At 34.3% G+C, this 16,537-nt stretch overlaps 4 protein-coding genes across 6 annotated transcripts; 3 read left to right on the top strand and 1 right to left on the bottom strand.

Annotated features, from left to right (window-relative positions):
* Window positions 1-71: 71 nt before the first annotated feature.
* On the bottom strand, window positions 72-1,237 carry LOC106379462 (serine-aspartate repeat-containing protein C-like). 2 transcript variants are annotated; one of them, XM_048757556.1, is made up of 4 exons: window positions 969-1,237; window positions 690-878; window positions 390-656; window positions 72-299 (listed from the first exon to the last, which is right to left on the bottom strand). In XM_048757556.1, the coding sequence occupies exons 1-3, from the start codon at window positions 1,168-1,170 to the stop codon at window positions 394-396; spliced, it is 654 nt and encodes a 217-aa protein (XP_048613513.1). In that variant the 5' UTR covers window positions 1,171-1,237; the 3' UTR covers window positions 72-299; window positions 390-393. The 2 variants fall into 2 exon arrangements, with proteins under 2 accessions (XP_048613513.1, XP_013674861.1); XM_013819407.3 differs by having other exon boundaries at window positions 390-878; window positions 969-1,236.
* Window positions 1,238-1,635: 398 nt separating this feature from the next.
* On the top strand, window positions 1,636-5,479 carry LOC106379460 (ETHYLENE INSENSITIVE 3-like 3 protein). The gene is made up of 2 exons (XM_022702884.2): window positions 1,636-3,288; window positions 3,564-5,479. The coding sequence occupies exon 2, from the start codon at window positions 3,567-3,569 to the stop codon at window positions 5,184-5,186; it is 1,620 nt and encodes a 539-aa protein (XP_022558605.1). The 5' UTR covers window positions 1,636-3,288; window positions 3,564-3,566; the 3' UTR covers window positions 5,187-5,479.
* A 5,566-nt stretch (window positions 5,480-11,045) lies between these two features.
* On the top strand, window positions 11,046-15,698 carry LOC106381358 (F-box/kelch-repeat protein At5g49000-like). Of its 2 annotated transcripts, XM_048757546.1 has the most exons (2): window positions 11,046-11,053; window positions 14,362-15,698. In XM_048757546.1, exon 2 carries the CDS (start codon window positions 14,446-14,448, stop codon window positions 15,454-15,456), a length of 1,011 nt encoding a protein of 336 aa, XP_048613503.1. In that variant the 5' UTR covers window positions 11,046-11,053; window positions 14,362-14,445; the 3' UTR covers window positions 15,457-15,698. The 2 variants fall into 2 exon arrangements, with proteins under 2 accessions (XP_048613503.1, XP_013676715.2); XM_013821261.3 differs by lacking the exon at window positions 11,046-11,053 and having other exon boundaries at window positions 14,311-15,698.
* On the top strand, window positions 11,108-12,172 carry LOC106378138 (putative F-box/kelch-repeat protein At3g24610). The gene has a single exon (XM_022702879.2). It carries the CDS (start codon window positions 11,459-11,461, stop codon window positions 12,119-12,121), a length of 663 nt encoding a protein of 220 aa, XP_022558600.1. The 5' UTR covers window positions 11,108-11,458; the 3' UTR covers window positions 12,122-12,172.
* Window positions 15,699-16,537: the final 839 nt, after the last annotated feature.

The raw sequence follows: 16,537 nt of genomic DNA, 5'->3' as shown, positions 1-16,537 counted from the left end.
ACAGACAACATCATTTGGGAGAAGTGATGAAACCATGTGCACCCCACCCAACATATTCATCAGCTTTCTGCTATAATAAACTTGTTGGACAGTTAAAATTAAATATCAAAGCACGTTCAAAAGTAAACATAAATTCATTAGAGTAGAGTACGATATAAGGTATTACCACTAAGGAAGTACAAACACGTGGTTCTAAAGTTAGAAATTAAGGCCAACTTGCACCAAAACATGTTCTGGTTCCATTCACTATGCAGTTGCTTCCTCTCAAAAATCTTCGATTACTAGGATGTAATGTAAGTCTGTAACAGAACAAAAACGCTTGCCTTAATGGTTTAAGATAGTTATTAATCATGCAACGAATAAAATAATCATGGGAAATCGAAACTCACCAAGTTAATCACTTTCAGAGTCGAAATAAGACGAGTGATCAGGCTTTAGACCACCAATCTTGATACCAAGCCCAGACAAGTTAACATCTTTCAGACCATCAATCTTGACATCAAGACCAGACAAGTCAACATCTTTCAGACCATCAATCTTGATGCCACGACCAGACAAGTCAACATCTTTTAGACCATCAAACTCTTCATCCGAATCAGATGAATCACCATCACTCAGGTCATCACTCTCTTCATCTGAATCACCATCACTCAGGTCATCACTCTCGATATCGGAATCAGATGAATCACCATCACTCTCGACATTGTCATCGACCTTATGTGAGTCATTAATTGGATACTTACGCACCTCCTCCATCACCTCATCGTCGCTTTCATCGTGCTTACCAGACAACTTCCTAGTCATCATCGCCTCGAACAAATCAGGCAATGCATCCTCGTCTCCATCATCTAAGAAGCTTTGTATCCTCTTCTTCAGCTCTGTAGAAACCAAAAAAGGGTTTAAGAAACTGTAAACACACATTGTACGAGCTCACACGTGATCAGATCAAAGACAGATGAACGTGTCACCTTCTTTAGAAACAACCTCGTCGCTTCCCAAGCCACGAGCCGAGTTGGACTCGGAAGAGAAGAAGACGAACCGGGAAGTAACTCGGTCGAGTGAAGGAACAACAACGCGAGGGTTGATCTTCGGATGTCGGAGAATCGTGGGAGGGTGGTGGATGAGATTTGGAGCCAATAAACTGGGAAACCTCTGCACGAATCGTCTCATGGGGTTCGCCTCGAGACTAGGGTTTATGATTGAATGAGGAAGGGGATGAGGTTTATACCTTAAACCGGTCCGATCGAATGGAACCGGTTCGTTCTTGTTCTCGTTTTAAAACGGATGAGCTTTGCCCACTCTGGCCCAACCCAGCCCAAATTTGACACACTCTTTCGCTCACAAAACCACGATTCGTATTCAACTAGACTAACTTTGGTAACTGAAAGATGTTGTTGACTTAAATCTTTTGAGGCCTGTAATGATAAAAAGAAAAGGGTGAATATAATCAAAACATAAAACCAATATAATTTGTTAAGAAGAAAATATAAGAATGAAGAGAAATTGATCATACATACAGTTCGACCACATATCATATCCTGGTGGCCATAATGAGGACCTCATGGTGATCCAAAGACTTTGAAAGTAGCTAAATGTCCTGGAATCAGCTTTACTACAGTCTACAGTCTCTGCTCATCAGATCAACACCATTGCACACCGATTAATGATTACATCAATCTATAGATTACTAAATCTTGAATTCGCGGTTAAATATTTTGTGGAGTAACTACCGTGTACTGCATCAAGAGGGCAGACTACGTCCCAGGTCGCTACAGAGCTAAACTTGGGACATTGGTTTTGCTGATATGATCCTTGTAAAAGAAACTAACGGTTCTGTCACTAAGAATCGATGAGAAAGAGATTCTTGATCATCTTTAAGATTTTTCTTGTAGGTAGAGTCAAAGTTTGTAGTGTAAAAGGTCAACTTCTTTTGTACTTTCTTTGTTCTGTTTTCTTTGCCACGAGAGAAACACTGTTATTGATTTAGTTAAGTTGTTAGTTACTCTAAACCACGTATTATTCATATCAAGCTTTCTAATATTTTGATCAGAATATTAAGCACTAATACATAATAACCGTGGAAACATTATAAGTACAACGAACGAGGTAATACTGATTCAAAGTACGATGAATTAATTAACACATTAGAAAAGCAAAAATAAATAAATAAAAAAAAATTTAGGAGTCATTATGAAAGATTCTTGGCTTTACAATTTATCAGAGATTTTTTAAGTCATAATCTTATCTTCTTCTTTGTTTGACTGGGTTAATTCATTATCATATAGCCTCCAAAATATTAAAATCTCTTTGTGTTTGGTTCCCAATACAAACTACAAGTATAATCTTCTCTTATTTTCTTTGACAGAGTTAATTCATTATCATATAGCCTTCAGAATATTTAAATATTGTTTGGTTCCCAGAACAAACTACGTGTATAATCTTGACACCCCATATGATTAGCAGTCGTAATTGCAACCATGATCTAAATATTTCCGTTTTAAAAAGTAATGGTATGCGAAGAAACAAGTTCTTCAACTCTATTGACATTGCCATCCCCACCAAAACTCAGGTTCTATCTCTTTGAGTCTTTGACTCTCTCTAGTGAGCTTTATTAAGCTAGTATATTAATATATACTATTGTTTTTCGTGTTAAAGCCGGCATATATTTTGGGTAATTAAAATTAAAAATACCAAAGACAGATAAGTCATGCAGTGTTTGTAGTTTTCATTCAGATATTTATACTATACCAGATTAGCTGAATCGTTTTAAGACAAAATAAGTCATGCAGTGTTTGTAGTTTTCATTCAGATATTTATACTATACCAGATTAGCTGAATCGTTTTCATTTTTATTATACTAAATGTTGCTAGCAAAAAAGATAAAATATTTTTTTGAAATCTAAAGAGAAAAAATTGTTTTGGCAGGACAAATAAAAAAGGTAAAATTGTTTTGGCAGGACAAAAAAGGCCAGATAAAGTAACATTAAAAACTCATTAGAAAAAAAACAGAACAGGACAGAAAGATAACACAACTTGGTATTTGTAGCAAAAGTAAAATAAAACAAAATTTGTTAAAAAAAAAGAAAGAAAAGAAAAATACTTTTGGATTCAGTCCCCGACGAATCGTCGCCTCTTCCTTCCCAATGCACAGCCATGTTATATAATAGCTCCTCCACCTGAACGACAGGAGAAGAATTAAAAGAAAAAACCTTAAACTATTTTCGAAAGGTTTCATCTTCTTCGAACAGACTTGCGTAACCGATCTCGCTATGTCCGTAGCAGACATCAGGTGAGGAAACATTCGAATTCAGTTTCAGTGTTTTTTGTTTCTTCATGCTGTGAATTTAAAATATTCAAGGTTTATGCTCCTTTATTGTATTGAGGTGGGTTCGAACTGATGACATGATTCCCAAAAAAAAGTTTTCTAACTTTCAATACGCAGAGATGATATCTTTTTGTGGTTGAATCGAAGTGTTAGCCTTTACGTTCAATCTCATTCGAAACTGCTGGACCAATGAATATATGAGTTTCCCTGATTGTTTATGTTGTTTATGTATTGGTATAGGATGGAGAACGAGCCTGATGACTTAGCTAGCGACAATGTAGCAGAGATTGACGTGAGTGATGAAGAGATTGATGCAGAAGACCTTGAGAGACGGATGTGGAAGGATCGTGTACGTCTCAAAAGAATCAAAGAACGAACCAAAAGCAGTTCTCAAGCCAAGGAGACACCAAAAAAGATCTCGGATCAAGCGCAGAGGAAGAAAATGTCTAGAGCACAAGACGGTATACTCAAGTACATGCTAAAGCTAATGGAAGTCTGCAAAGTCCGCGGGTTTGTGTACGGCATCATACCCGAAAAGGGGAAGCCGGTGAGCGGCTCCTCCGACAATATAAGAGCTTGGTGGAAGGAAAAGGTGAAGTTCGATAAGAACGGGCCAGCTGCGATTGCTAAATACGAAGAGGAGTGTATAGCGTCTCGGAAGTCAGACCGGAATAGAAATTCGCAGTTTGTTCTGCAAGACTTGCAAGATGCTACTTTAGGGTCTTTGCTGTCTTCTTTGATGCAGCATTGTGATCCTCCTCAGAGGAAGTATCCGTTGGAGAAAGGGACTCCTCCTCCTTGGTGGCCGACGGGGAATGAAGAGTGGTGGGTGAAGCTTGGTCTTGGCAACAGCCAGAGTCCTCCTTACAGGAAGCCGCATGATCTCAAGAAGATGTGGAAAGTTGGGGTTTTGACGGCTGTGATCAACCATATGTTGCCTGATGTTGAGAAGATTAAGAGGCATGTTCGTCAGTCTAAGTGTTTGCAGGATAAGATGACGGCGAAAGAGAGCGCGATTTGGTTGGCGGTTTTGAACCAAGAGGAGTCCTTGTTTCAGCAGAATAGTAGTGATAATGGAACATCTAATGTAACTGAGATACGCCGGAGAGGTAATAATAACGCTGAGAGGAGGAAAAATATGGTCAACAGTGACGGTGAGTATGATGTTGATGGGACAGAGGAGGCTTCAGGTTCAGTAACAGCCACCTCACAGCCAGTAAGAGAGAAACACAGGAGAAGGAAAAGACCTAGAAGCAGAGAAGAAGAAGAACAACCAGAAGCTGAACAGAGAAATATTTTACCTGATATGAATCATGTTGATGCCCCTATGCTAGAACATGACATCAACGGTGCTCATCACCATGAGGAAGGTGTTTTGGAACAAAACATCGCCTTAGGACCAGAGGAGAACGGTCTGGAAGTGATGGTTCCCGAGTTTGATAACAACTATACTTATATTGAGCCTGTCAATGGACAAGCTATGATGCCCGTAGACGAGAGGACAATGCTTTACGGACCAAACCCTAACCAGGAGTTGCAGTTTGGGTCAGGTTACAACTTTTATAATCCTTCTGCAGTGTTTGTGAATAATCAGGAAGAAGACCTCATCCATATGCAGAAAGAAATGAACATAACTAGCAACAACGGGTTCGAGGAATCAGTAGGTGTACTTCAACCCCATGGTTTAGATGGAAATGAAGACGGCATAACAGGAAGAGATTTGCCTCTTCAGTTTCAGAGTGACAATAACATTCTGTCTCCATTCATCAATGACTTGGCGGCGTTTGATAGTAGCACATTTTACTCTGGGTTTGATTCCTATGGTGCATTTGATGATGACTTCTCATGGTTTGGAGCTTAGTTTCTTAACATTTTTGCTGGGAGGTTACATGGTAAGTATATGTCACACACCACACCATCTTAGTTTATAATCTTTTAGTATTGTCTTAAATTTTCTTTTGCAAGTTATGTTGCAGGTTCAAAAGAACATGGCAATAGTCTGACTTAGTTTTTTTTACTTTTGAATAACTTGGACACAGCTTTCCCCATTGTAATGTTTGCCAGGGAAAGCAGTGAGTTTATGTTGTGTATATTAACCATGTGAGTAATTCGTCAATTTATTATCCCCTTTGAATGAGCTAACTATGAGCTTAATTATGAGACATTTGGCCTTAACCTTAAAATGATTTGCAAATCTTGGCAACAAAACTCTTATCCAATGATTTGCAAAATACTTATTCTCTCTGTTTCAGTTTAATTGTCGTTGTAAAGTAAAATTTTAGTTTCAAAAATAAATGTCGTTTTATTATTTCAATGAATAAATTTTTGATTTTATATTTCAATCTATTTTTCTTGGTTGAAATGTGGGTGTTATGTATTGGTAATGATGTTTTTATTTAGTATATTTACAAAATTAAATATTTTCTTAAATTGTGTGCCAAATATAAAATGATAATTAAAATGAAATGGAATTAGCATTTATCATACCTAATTATTAGTTTCAACTCTTTGTGTTTTACTTATTAACTAGGTGTTTTATCCGCACATGCGGACATAATTATTTAATAAATATTTATTAATCAATGTACTATTAGTTTAAAATAAAACATTAAATTTATACTATTTTATGAATCTTTTAATTTCTTTAAATTTATACTACTTTATGTTGTTATCTAATTAAAAAAAATATAAAATTGTTAATATAAAGTGATGTTGTTAAACCGAATTCTAGGAATTACCAAAACCTACAAATTCTCAAAATAAATCAAAAGCACAAGAATGTTAAATCGAGCCTAACTTTACATATTATATTAATCAAAATAAATAAAACTATTGATATATATATATATATAATTATATTTTGAAATACCTCAGATTATAACTGAATAAACACTCAAACAGACCAACCATGTTGACAAATAAAAAAATAATATTTAATGTATAAGATAATAACATTTCATATCTATTGTTAAACTTAACAAAGACAGAATATGAGGGTGAAATTACCTGAAAAGGAGAGAGGATTAGAGGAATTAAGATGTTCTGCAAAGCATGTCAACAAAACAAAGCAAAAGAGAGAACAAAAGAAAGGCTTTGATTGGTAACATGTAGTACACTTGATTTAGGTTGAGTTAAGCATATAAATCAAAAATGTTACCAATCATGAATTAGTTTTAAGATTTTGAAGTTGTGTTTGAGTTATAGTTGATTATAATTGAGTTACAATTTTGAGTTATAACCTTTGTAAAAATGATAACTCAAATCTAAAATCTACATCAACAAAAAGCTCATGTATTAAGATTTGAGTTAAAAAAAGTTTGAGTTTGTCAATTAACTACCCACTACCTTTTGAATATTAACAATTTTAAAAAAACTACAATACATAACACGTAGCCTTTACGTTTAGTTTATATTATTTAATACAATATACTTAACAATTTATTATGGTTATATACTAGTTAGCCAAAGTTTTTCTCTAATTTACCAAAAAAGCTTTTCTAAAATCACATTTTCATTTTAATTAGTTAAAAAAATCTATAATTTTAGTTGTTAATTTTCTTTGGTGATTAAAAAGTTATGTAAATAAAATATTTGTATAAGTTCCAATTAAATAGTCAATTAAATTTTTCTATTAATTTTTTTTTAATATTGTTTGGTAATTAAAAATTCATGTACACAAAATTTCAACATCCTTAGTTAATTTTTATTATTTATTTTGTTTTTTCAAATTTTATTATTAAAATATTATTTATATTTTAAAATAATATATACTGCGACTTATACATCAAAAATGTAACCAATCAAATAATATTGATAAAATAATAATTCACATTTTTACTGCGAACTGACCACATAAATCTACAGTTTCTACCACATAATTTTTATTGCAAATTACATCAAATCGTACATTTTATTGTAACTCAACTCTAATACTACGTGTCACCAGTCGAAGCCAACCTCAAATAAATTTGACAACCTATTCAATCTCTTCAGTATATAACATTCTGAAAAAAACACGTCTCTTAAGGGAAGAGGACGAGTGGGGATACGAGAAAAATTCTGCAGTTTTTTTAGGAGGCACCTTTGAACATGTATGACTTGGTGGGATGAAGGCGTCCATTGCTAAAGTTATGGCGTCATACCTTTCACTCTAAACAAAAGTATATAATTAGATTATATTCTCAGAACTATATCCACGTTAGGTTTTGTTTTAACAAAAATATGCTTATTGTAATTGCAGAAACTCCAAAGAGAGTAATTTTGATAATTAGATAATTGCAGAGAAATAACAATACTTTAGTCTGAAATTATAATACGATTCCACTGAAAGTATGCGTGTGAAAGGATACAACTCTTAAAAGGAAAAATAACTTGCAATTTGTTTTAGGGGTCGTTTTTGAAGAGTAGATGAAAGCGTCTATTGTTAAAGCTATGGTGTCATACCTTTTATTCTATACAAAATTATATCCCTTTAGATTATATGCTCAGAACTATCTCAACCGTTAGTTTTTTTTTCCTATAAAAAACTAATGACATCAGCTGTTGACAAAAAATTGGTTTGGTATTATATATAGATTCATGAACCAAATCTTCAACTTTTTAGTCCCTAAGGTCATCTCTAAACCAACTGCAAAACACTATTTTAGTGTGAATTTTACACTAAAACCTTTTCCAATCTAACACTAAAAATCACACCATTTTAGTGTAACACTATAATTTTATACCAAATTTGGTGTGACACTATTCACCACACTAAAACACTATTCACCACACTAAAACACTATTCACTTATTTTATTAATATATTATATTATTAAAAACGAAAATTTAAATAAATATAATATTATAAAATAGTTTTTAGTGTGAAATTTAGTGTTGTAGTTGGAAATGAATTTGTTTTTAGTGTTGAAACTATACTAAAATAGTATAGTTTTGACACTAAAATAATGTTATGGGTTGGAAATGCTCTAAGTACCGGAGAAATGTTTTGAAGTTGAGCAAGGCATTGGAAGCTTGCTTGTTCTCTAAAAAACAATAAATTATGTATTACAAGTTCGAGATTGTCAAAGAATAACAACAAAAACTACGAAGCATGTGCAAAACACTTAGCAAATTGGATACGCCTACATTATAGAGATACACACGACATTTTAACCTCCTGAGTCAATACGAACAATCTTTTTTTTTCTACTGTCTTGCTTTTTTATTTTGATTTTAACAAGCTGTGTGGTCTGTCTTTTTTTGGGAATGTGGATGCACTTCCTAATCCGTCAAAGGAGCAACTACTTGAGATTGTTCAGAGGCATTTCATGACTCAGGTAACATTCCTCTTCTTTGAACAGTTGAAATCAAAAGCTAAATCATCTTTGTGAATGTGTCTTCTCTCTAGTTTATAGGAAATGAAGAAATGGTCATTTTGCTTAATATTCATAACAGCTCCATTTATTAAGAATATAGCCATGTCTTGATATCTGTGTCAATTTGATATGAAAGTAGACAACGTTCTTCTCCGCCCGTGAAGATTCGTTAATACACTGGTTGATATTGTACTACATTATCTTTATTAAATATATAGTACAAAACAATTAATTTATATCAACTATATATTGTGAAGAGAATGAAGAACATAAGAAGGATGAGAAAGATGAAGAGTTCTAAGATGAGTAGACAAAATAACATGTAGAGGTAAAGGAGGAAACGGCGGGGGCGGCGGCTGTAAAGTAGGGAAGGAGGGAAGGAAGGAGAAAGAGAAAGAAAGGGAGGAAAGCAGGGAGAGAGAAAGAGAGATTTATAATATGTTTTCATTCTATGTTTATATATAGAATAGAACACAACAAAATTGTGTCTCATTTAAAAATAAAACCTAACTATACTATTAGTATGTATACAATCGCATAGATTTTAAATTGCGTTTATGAAATATTGTGTAAAATTTATAAAATATATGTTTGTTTTAAAAGTTTCAAAACATATTAAGCGTAGAAAAAAATATATGTTTTTATTATGTAAAATACAAAGTTCAATAATTGTTTTAATATGAACTAGAAGCAATTAAAAGTTTATGGGAAAACATATTTGTAAAATAAAGAAAAGGAAAAAAAAAGAATTTTTTTTTTGTTCTCACGTACGTGTGTTCATGCCAAGGGTAATACATCAAATATTACACAAATATCCTAGCACTTTCTTTGTTAGGGGTACACAATCAATTTAAATCCTACAATGGATATGAGGCCAAATTTCTCATGAGGAAAGCAGATGTTTGTTAAGCAAACGAAGAAAGATTATGCAAAAAGTATCAAAATGTTTTATTCTTAAGTGTATGTCACACACCACACCATCTTAGTTTATAATCTTTTGGTATTGTCTTCAATTTTTCGTTTTGCAAGTTATTTTGCAGGTTCAAAAAAAAATGGCAATAGTCTGGCTTAGTTTTTTTTTAGTTTTGAATAAGTTGCCAGACACTGCTTTCTCCATTGTAATGTTTGCCAGGGAAAGCAGTGAGTGTATCTTGTGTATATTATTATTAACCATGTGAGTAATTCATGAAGTTAAGCTTATCTCTATTGAATGAGTTAAGTGTGAGCTTGATCATGAGATCCAATGATTTGTAGAAGACTTATCTATCACTTCACCTAATTACTAGTTTCAATTCTTTGGCGCTTTATAAGTTACGTGACCCTCACGTCGTCTAGCCGACTCTAAACCCTAAATCTTTGCGCCTCTTGTTTTCAAATCTTCTTTGCCCTCTCTGTTTTTTTTTTCAAGAAATTCAATAGAAAGTCTCAGACTCAGAGCTAAGTGAATATAACTCTGTAAATCTGTGAAAATACAAAAATAAGCTAAATAAAAATATAACCAAATTTATTTCAATATGTTTAAATAAAAATAAATCTGTGAAAATAATAAAACTAACAAAATTAAGTAAATTTGTGGCTAAAGAATAAATAAGCTTTAGTAAACAAAAAAATAATAATTAAAAGAAATAAATCCTTCAAATTCTAGTTAACACTCCATCCGTTCCACAAAGATAGATATTTTAGGAAAAATATTTGTTTCACAGAGATAAGATTTTTTTATGTTTTAATAAAAAAACATATAAATGTTTTGCCCAAAAAAAAACATATAAACGTCAAGAAAATTAATTGATTTTTTTGAATTACTATTGGTTAAAATTTATTAAAAATTCAAAATTGCAGAAAAAGATACATTTATTATAGTGATTTCATGTGTTTTCTTAATATTTGTGAAAACACTAAAAACTCTATCTTTGTGAAACGAATGGAGTATGTCATAATTAAAATTAAATAAATATATTACAATTTTTGAAAACTACTATGTGGGAATTTAATTAACTATGTCAAATTTAAATAAATATGTAGTGAAATTAAATTAAATCAATCAGTCAGAAATTTATTACTTATAACATAGTAAGCACCAAAAATATAATATTTTTAATGTAACATCCATAACATAGTAAGCACCAAAAATATAATATTTTTAATGTAACATCGATAACATATTTTTAATGGTTAAGAATATAATAATGCTCTTTCTTCATCATTCTGATACAATAAATTTAAAGGCATAGTAAGCACCAAAAATATAATATTAATTCAAATTTTTCTGGCCTCTTTGTCTCACATTGTCAGTTGTCACCAAAGAAAAAAAAAACTCAATGAAAGGAAGATCGAGGAAGGAAAGGAAGAGGAAGAACAAGAACAAGACGAAGGTGTGTGGGTTAACGTCGTTGCCAGATGAGATGGTTTTGAACTGCCTGGCTTATGTATCGAGATTTGACCTGGCGGCCTTTGGTATGACCTCCAAGGCACACCGGTCTCTCGCAACCTCTCCTTGGCTCTGGGACTGGAGATGTCAGATGGATTACATCGAGCCATCTTACTACGTGTGCTTGCACATATTTGCTGAACCCATCCCACGGTGGTTCATCCTCCACTCGGTTCAACGTCGGCTGAAACCGATCGACTCGTACGCGTATCAGTCTCCAGAATGAGGATCCTCTTTCGTGGTGGTGGCTTGGGGTATATATATCATCGGTGGACTCGTGAACGGCAAACCCACATCGGAAGTCGCGTTGTTCGATTGTTTCGAGCATGTGTGGTACAAAATCCCGCCCATGAAGGTGCCTCGTGCTTCCGCCTCAGCAAGCAGGATAGACAACAAGATATACGTGTTTGGAGGGTGCGGGGATGACGTTGATTCCTCAAACTGGGCAGAGGTATACGATATCGACACCTTAACTTGGGATTTCTTGTGTGTGCCTACTACTACTCGGCCGAAGAATATCAAACAAAGCGTGGTGATAGGCAAGAAGGAGGTTTACGCAGTGGATGAGGATGGTCAAAGCTTCTCCTTCTCCCCAAGCAAACTGTTTGTGTCATGCGGAAAAACAGATTCTAAGCCAGGAGATAGACACGACTGGTGTTTGATCGGACGATTCTTGTTTTCCCGTGGTCCCCGCGGGACAATACTGTGGTGTTTGCCAGACGAGTTGGATTGGAAGGAAGTCAAGGGTTTGGAAGAGCTGCAACAACAACAGTTGGTTGAATACGGTATCACTAAACTCTCCAAAAAGGCGTCCTACATTGTCATCTTCTGGAACGCCCAGCCTCAAGGTGCTGATAGTTTGGAGCTTTGGTCTGCGGAGATTTCCCTCAGGAGAGTCGGACCAGATGTTCGGGGAAAGATTGAGTGGTCTGGTTCTGTCTACAAACTCGACTACCCTCTCACAGACTCAAACAGAGTTAAGGTTGTGTATGCTGGTACTGCCTTTACCTGATGATCTTCTTACTCCTTGTTTCAGACTATATATTTATTGATATCATCTCTGACCCATTGACGGGGATCTAAGTTGTTTTAAGCATCTTCGTGTGCATTTTTTAATTTATATAATTTGCAATTGAGTAAGAAGCAAGATACATATCTCTTGCGCTCGTCCCTTTTGTCAAAGTGTTTTAGATTCAAAGATAACATAGATTGCAAGATACTATTGATACACATGCGTAATTGTTATAGTCTATGCTTACAAGTTACAACTTTGTTTCTTGGTGGTATTAATTATAGAATGATGAATGCCTCTATTTATTCAACCAAATTGGGATGCACACTCTTTCCGAAACAAGTCAACAACTAGAGTAAACTCTTCAGCTTGTGCTTTCTTCCTGAGTAACCATGCTCAATCCTAAAAATGTTATCCCATAATTGAGGAGACCATAAGAAACAACCAAAAACCTCTTGAGTTTCTGTGCAGTGGATTTAAGGGTTACTGATCATGAGAACTGTGTTTTGTGGGAATGAACTTCACTAGTGGTTAAGAGATACTTATGTTTCTCGTGGCTTCATCAGTGACTAAGAGTTTTTGTTTTGTTTTATTGTTTGGCCTTAGTAGGATTTTCTAACATCTACTGGACTCTGTGTCTTAAGAACTAAAAGTTCCATAACCCCCAAAATAGAAAACAGTAGATAGAGCTTACTGTGGTAATGATCTGAGAATATGTTGTTTGCCAATATCCTGGATTTCTTGAATCGGTTGGTCATCCCATCCCCAAGGCATAAAGCTCATCGACAAAAAAATATTGCAAATGTTAACAAAATAGGTTATACGCTATTTAGGATTTCATGTTGATAATGTGGATTTAGGTTCAACATTAATTTTTGACAGATATCCATTATATTAGTAATTTGAGTTTAATAAAACACTTTGTTTTTACTATCATACACGTGATGATCATTAAACAATTTGTTATGCAGAATAAACCAGCATATTTTAACTATTTTTCATTAATCCAAAACGCTTTTGAATATCTATAGGAAAATAAAATGTAAACAATAGGGTTTAATAACTAGAATAATAATATTTTATTTATTTGTTGACAATTTTAAATTTCAAAAAGTAGATTTGGGAGAATATATATCAGAAATAAAACTCAAACCGTAGTGTGCTAGTAAAAGCAGAAAATGAATATGGTGTTAGTAAATTACTAAGTACTAACATTAACAAACCTGAATATTATTTGCACTAACAAAGAGTTAATTTAATTTTTCCTTAGTTCGTAACATTTTTAATTAGTTTTTCTTCTTTGTGTAAAAAGAGGAGCAAATGTCACATTGCTACCAATTAAAAAGAAGAGAGAATTATCATTTTATAGGTAAATAGTAAATGCATATATGTTTCACCTATATAATAGTTAAAAATTGTCAACAAACTCTATTTATTAGCAACCCCAAATGGCAAAGTTTAGTACACATAACATAAGTGGCCTCTCTTAAGACCAACACGAATTAATTTTCATTATTAAACAAAAATGTTGTAGAAACTTTTAACGTAAACTAAACTAAGTCGCAAAACTTTTCTTCTCCATTGACCTAATTTTCAGGTTCTCCATAACAAAATTACAAATAATATGTGTTGTTTAATTGATTAGATTTTTAATGAGTTAAGACAAATATCAAATAAAACATTAATAATCTACAATTGGTTCAACATAGACTCTTGTACAATAGATAAAAATAGGATTTTAAATTAATAGATTAGATGTCTGATTCCCATTCACTTACTTTTATTTTTAAATTAAAAGAAAAATCTTCAAAATTATATTAAAATAATAATAAATTGTGGCTGTGATATTTACAATGAGGTTGTTGGACATGCTCTTAGATTAAATTGATAAAAACTGCGACAGTTCAAAAAAGATTAAAATTATATTTTCATAGACATAAAATACCTATCTCATGATATATTTACCTTTACTTTTGTAACAATTTACGATTCTATTACAAAAATGGTCGAACTTTCCAGTTTTGTTTGTTATTTTTGGATAAATTTGATAAAAGCAAAGAGATTGTTTATAATTCTTAATTTCCTTTTTTCCTTTTTCCTTTTTCCTTTTTCCTTTTTTTCACGGTAATTTATATAAGACAGTTTCTGGCTTCTTTGTCTCACTTGTCACCAAAGAAAGAAAAAAATCAATGAAAGGAAGATCGAGGAAGGAAAGGAAGATCGAGGAAGGAAAGGAAGAGGTGTGTGGGTTAACGTCGTTGCCAGTTGATGTGGTTACGAACTGTCTGGTTCATGTATCGAGATTCGACCTGGCGGCCTTAGCTATGACCTCCAAGGCACACCGGTCTCTCGCAACCTCCCCTTCCCTATGGGACTTGAGATGGCGGATGAAGCGCATCGAGCCATCTTACTACGTGTGCTTGCACATATTTCCAGACCCCGTCCCACGGTGGTTCATCCTCCACCCGGTGAAACGTCAGCTGAAACCGCTCCTCCCGCTTTGGTGTACAGAATCAGGTTCCTCTTTTATGGTGGTGGATTGGGGTATATTTATCATCGGTGGACTCGTAAACGGCAAACCCACATCGAATGTCACCATGTTCGATTGTTTCGAGCATGCGTGGTACAAAATCCCGCCCATGAAGATGGCTCGTGCTTTCGCCTCAGCAAGCGTTATCGACGGCAAGCTATACGTGTTTGGAGGGTGCGGGGATGACGTTGATTCCTCAAACTGGGCAGAGGTCTACAATCCCCGCACCTATACTTGGAATTTTTTGTGTGTGCCTACTACGACTCGGCCAAAGAATATAAAACAAAGCGTGGTGATAGGCAAGAAGAAGGTTTACGTGGTGGATGAGGATCGTCAAATCTTCTCCTTCTCCCCAAGCAAACTTCCTCCTATGTTTGTGTCGTGCAGAAAAACAGATTCTAAACCAGGAGACAGAGACGACTGGTGTTTGATCGGAGGATTCTTATTTTCCCGTGGTGCCCGCGGGACGATACTTTGGTGTTTGCCAGAAGAGTTCGATTGGAAGGAAGTCAAGGGTTTGGAAGAGCTGCAACAACAACAGTTGGTTGAATACGGTATCACCAAACTCTCCACAAACTATGCGTCCAACATTGTCATCTTCTGGAACGCCCAGCCTCCTCAAGGTGGTGCTACTGAGAGTTTGGAGCTTTGGTCTGCGGAGATTTCCCTAACGCAAATCGAGACAAGCCAGGGACTAGAGATTCGGGGGAAGATCGAGTGGTCCGGTTCTGTCTACAAACTCGACTACCCTCTCTCAGAATCAAATAGAGTTAAGGTCTTGTTTGCTGCTAGTGTCTTTGCCTGATGACGATGTTCTCACCTCCTTGGTTCAAAACTAATATCTATTGATATCTTAAGTTGTTTTAAGCATCTTTGTCTGCATTTTTAATTTTTATTTAATTTGCAATTTGAGTCAGAACCAAGATACATATATCTCTTGTGCTCGTCCCTTTTGTCAAAGTGTTTTAGCTTCAAAGATAACATAGATTGCAAGATATTATTGATATACATGTGTAATTGTTATAGGCTATGCTTACGACTTTGTTTCTGGGTAGTACTATTACTATATATAGAATGATGAATGCCTCTATTTATTCAACTAAATTGGATACAGACTCTTTGGAGCTTACACTTGGAAACGGTAAGGCTCGTGGTTGACTTGAGCAACTCGGCGGCTTGTTGATTATGAATGTGAGAAGCTTATGGAGCATCTTCTTCCAGTTATCTGGATCTTTTTGGAATCTCATATGTTTATCACTTACTATCCAAATATTCAGCACAAAGCCTTCTCCATGGAAGTGTTGGTATTGTTGTTCAATCCATTAATTTGGTTTCAAAAGCATTATTTGTAGATAAGAAAGGTTAAGATGTATATGATTATTCTGTCCCCTTTACAAGAATGTTTTACATTAATTAGTGACTTGTAACTGCTTCTCAACCACACGGTCAAAAGTTAACAAAATGTTAAATTCTTTATTTCGATGCAGTTCAATATTTTTGTCAAAAACTAACCCATATAGTCAAATATGTAGTCAGACGAAAAGCACAACACTATGTATTCTAAAAGTTTGGATAACAAAATTATATTAAAAATCTTTGTCAAATAGACATGTCTTTTGTTTATTTTTCAATTTCTTCCAAGACAAGAAATATGTCATACTGTTAAGCATATTTATGTTGATGAATAAACATATATCTATAAAAGATGGGTGTAAATGATGATTAGTTAATCATCATCTGTCAATTAAGATATATATATGCTTTGTGTTTATGGTAAACTAATAAAATTTCAGGAAATGGTGAAGGGAACTAGCTAGCAAGAACAATGGACACTTGAGAACGACAAGAAGAAGAAGCTTGTTACGTTATATCCTACAAGGACTAAA

This window comes from Brassica napus, chromosome A2 (genome assembly GCF_020379485.1).
Source record: "Brassica napus cultivar Da-Ae chromosome A2, Da-Ae, whole genome shotgun sequence".
NCBI lineage: Eukaryota > Viridiplantae > Streptophyta > Magnoliopsida > Brassicales > Brassicaceae > Brassica > Brassica napus.
This window is presented reverse-complemented; position numbering and strand designations above follow the sequence as displayed.

Bases quoted from the DNA above. Each gene is read 5' to 3' on its own strand.
- LOC106379462 (XM_013819407.3), bottom strand. From the start codon at position 1,170: ATGAGACGATTCGTGCAGAGGTTTCCCAGTTTATTGGCTCCAAATCTC. The intron at 879-968 runs GTGACACGTTCA...TGGTTTCTACAG, and splicing joins CGAGGTTGTTTCTAAAGAAG to AGCTGAAGAAGAGGATACAA.
- LOC106379460 (XM_022702884.2), top strand. From the start codon at position 3,567: ATGGAGAACGAGCCTGATGACTTAGCTAGCGACAATGTAGCAGAGATT.
- LOC106378138 (XM_022702879.2), top strand. From the start codon at position 11,459: ATGAAGGTGCCTCGTGCTTCCGCCTCAGCAAGCAGGATAGACAACAAG.
- LOC106381358 (XM_013821261.3), top strand. From the start codon at position 14,311: ATGAAAGGAAGATCGAGGAAGGAAAGGAAGATCGAGGAAGGAAAGGAA.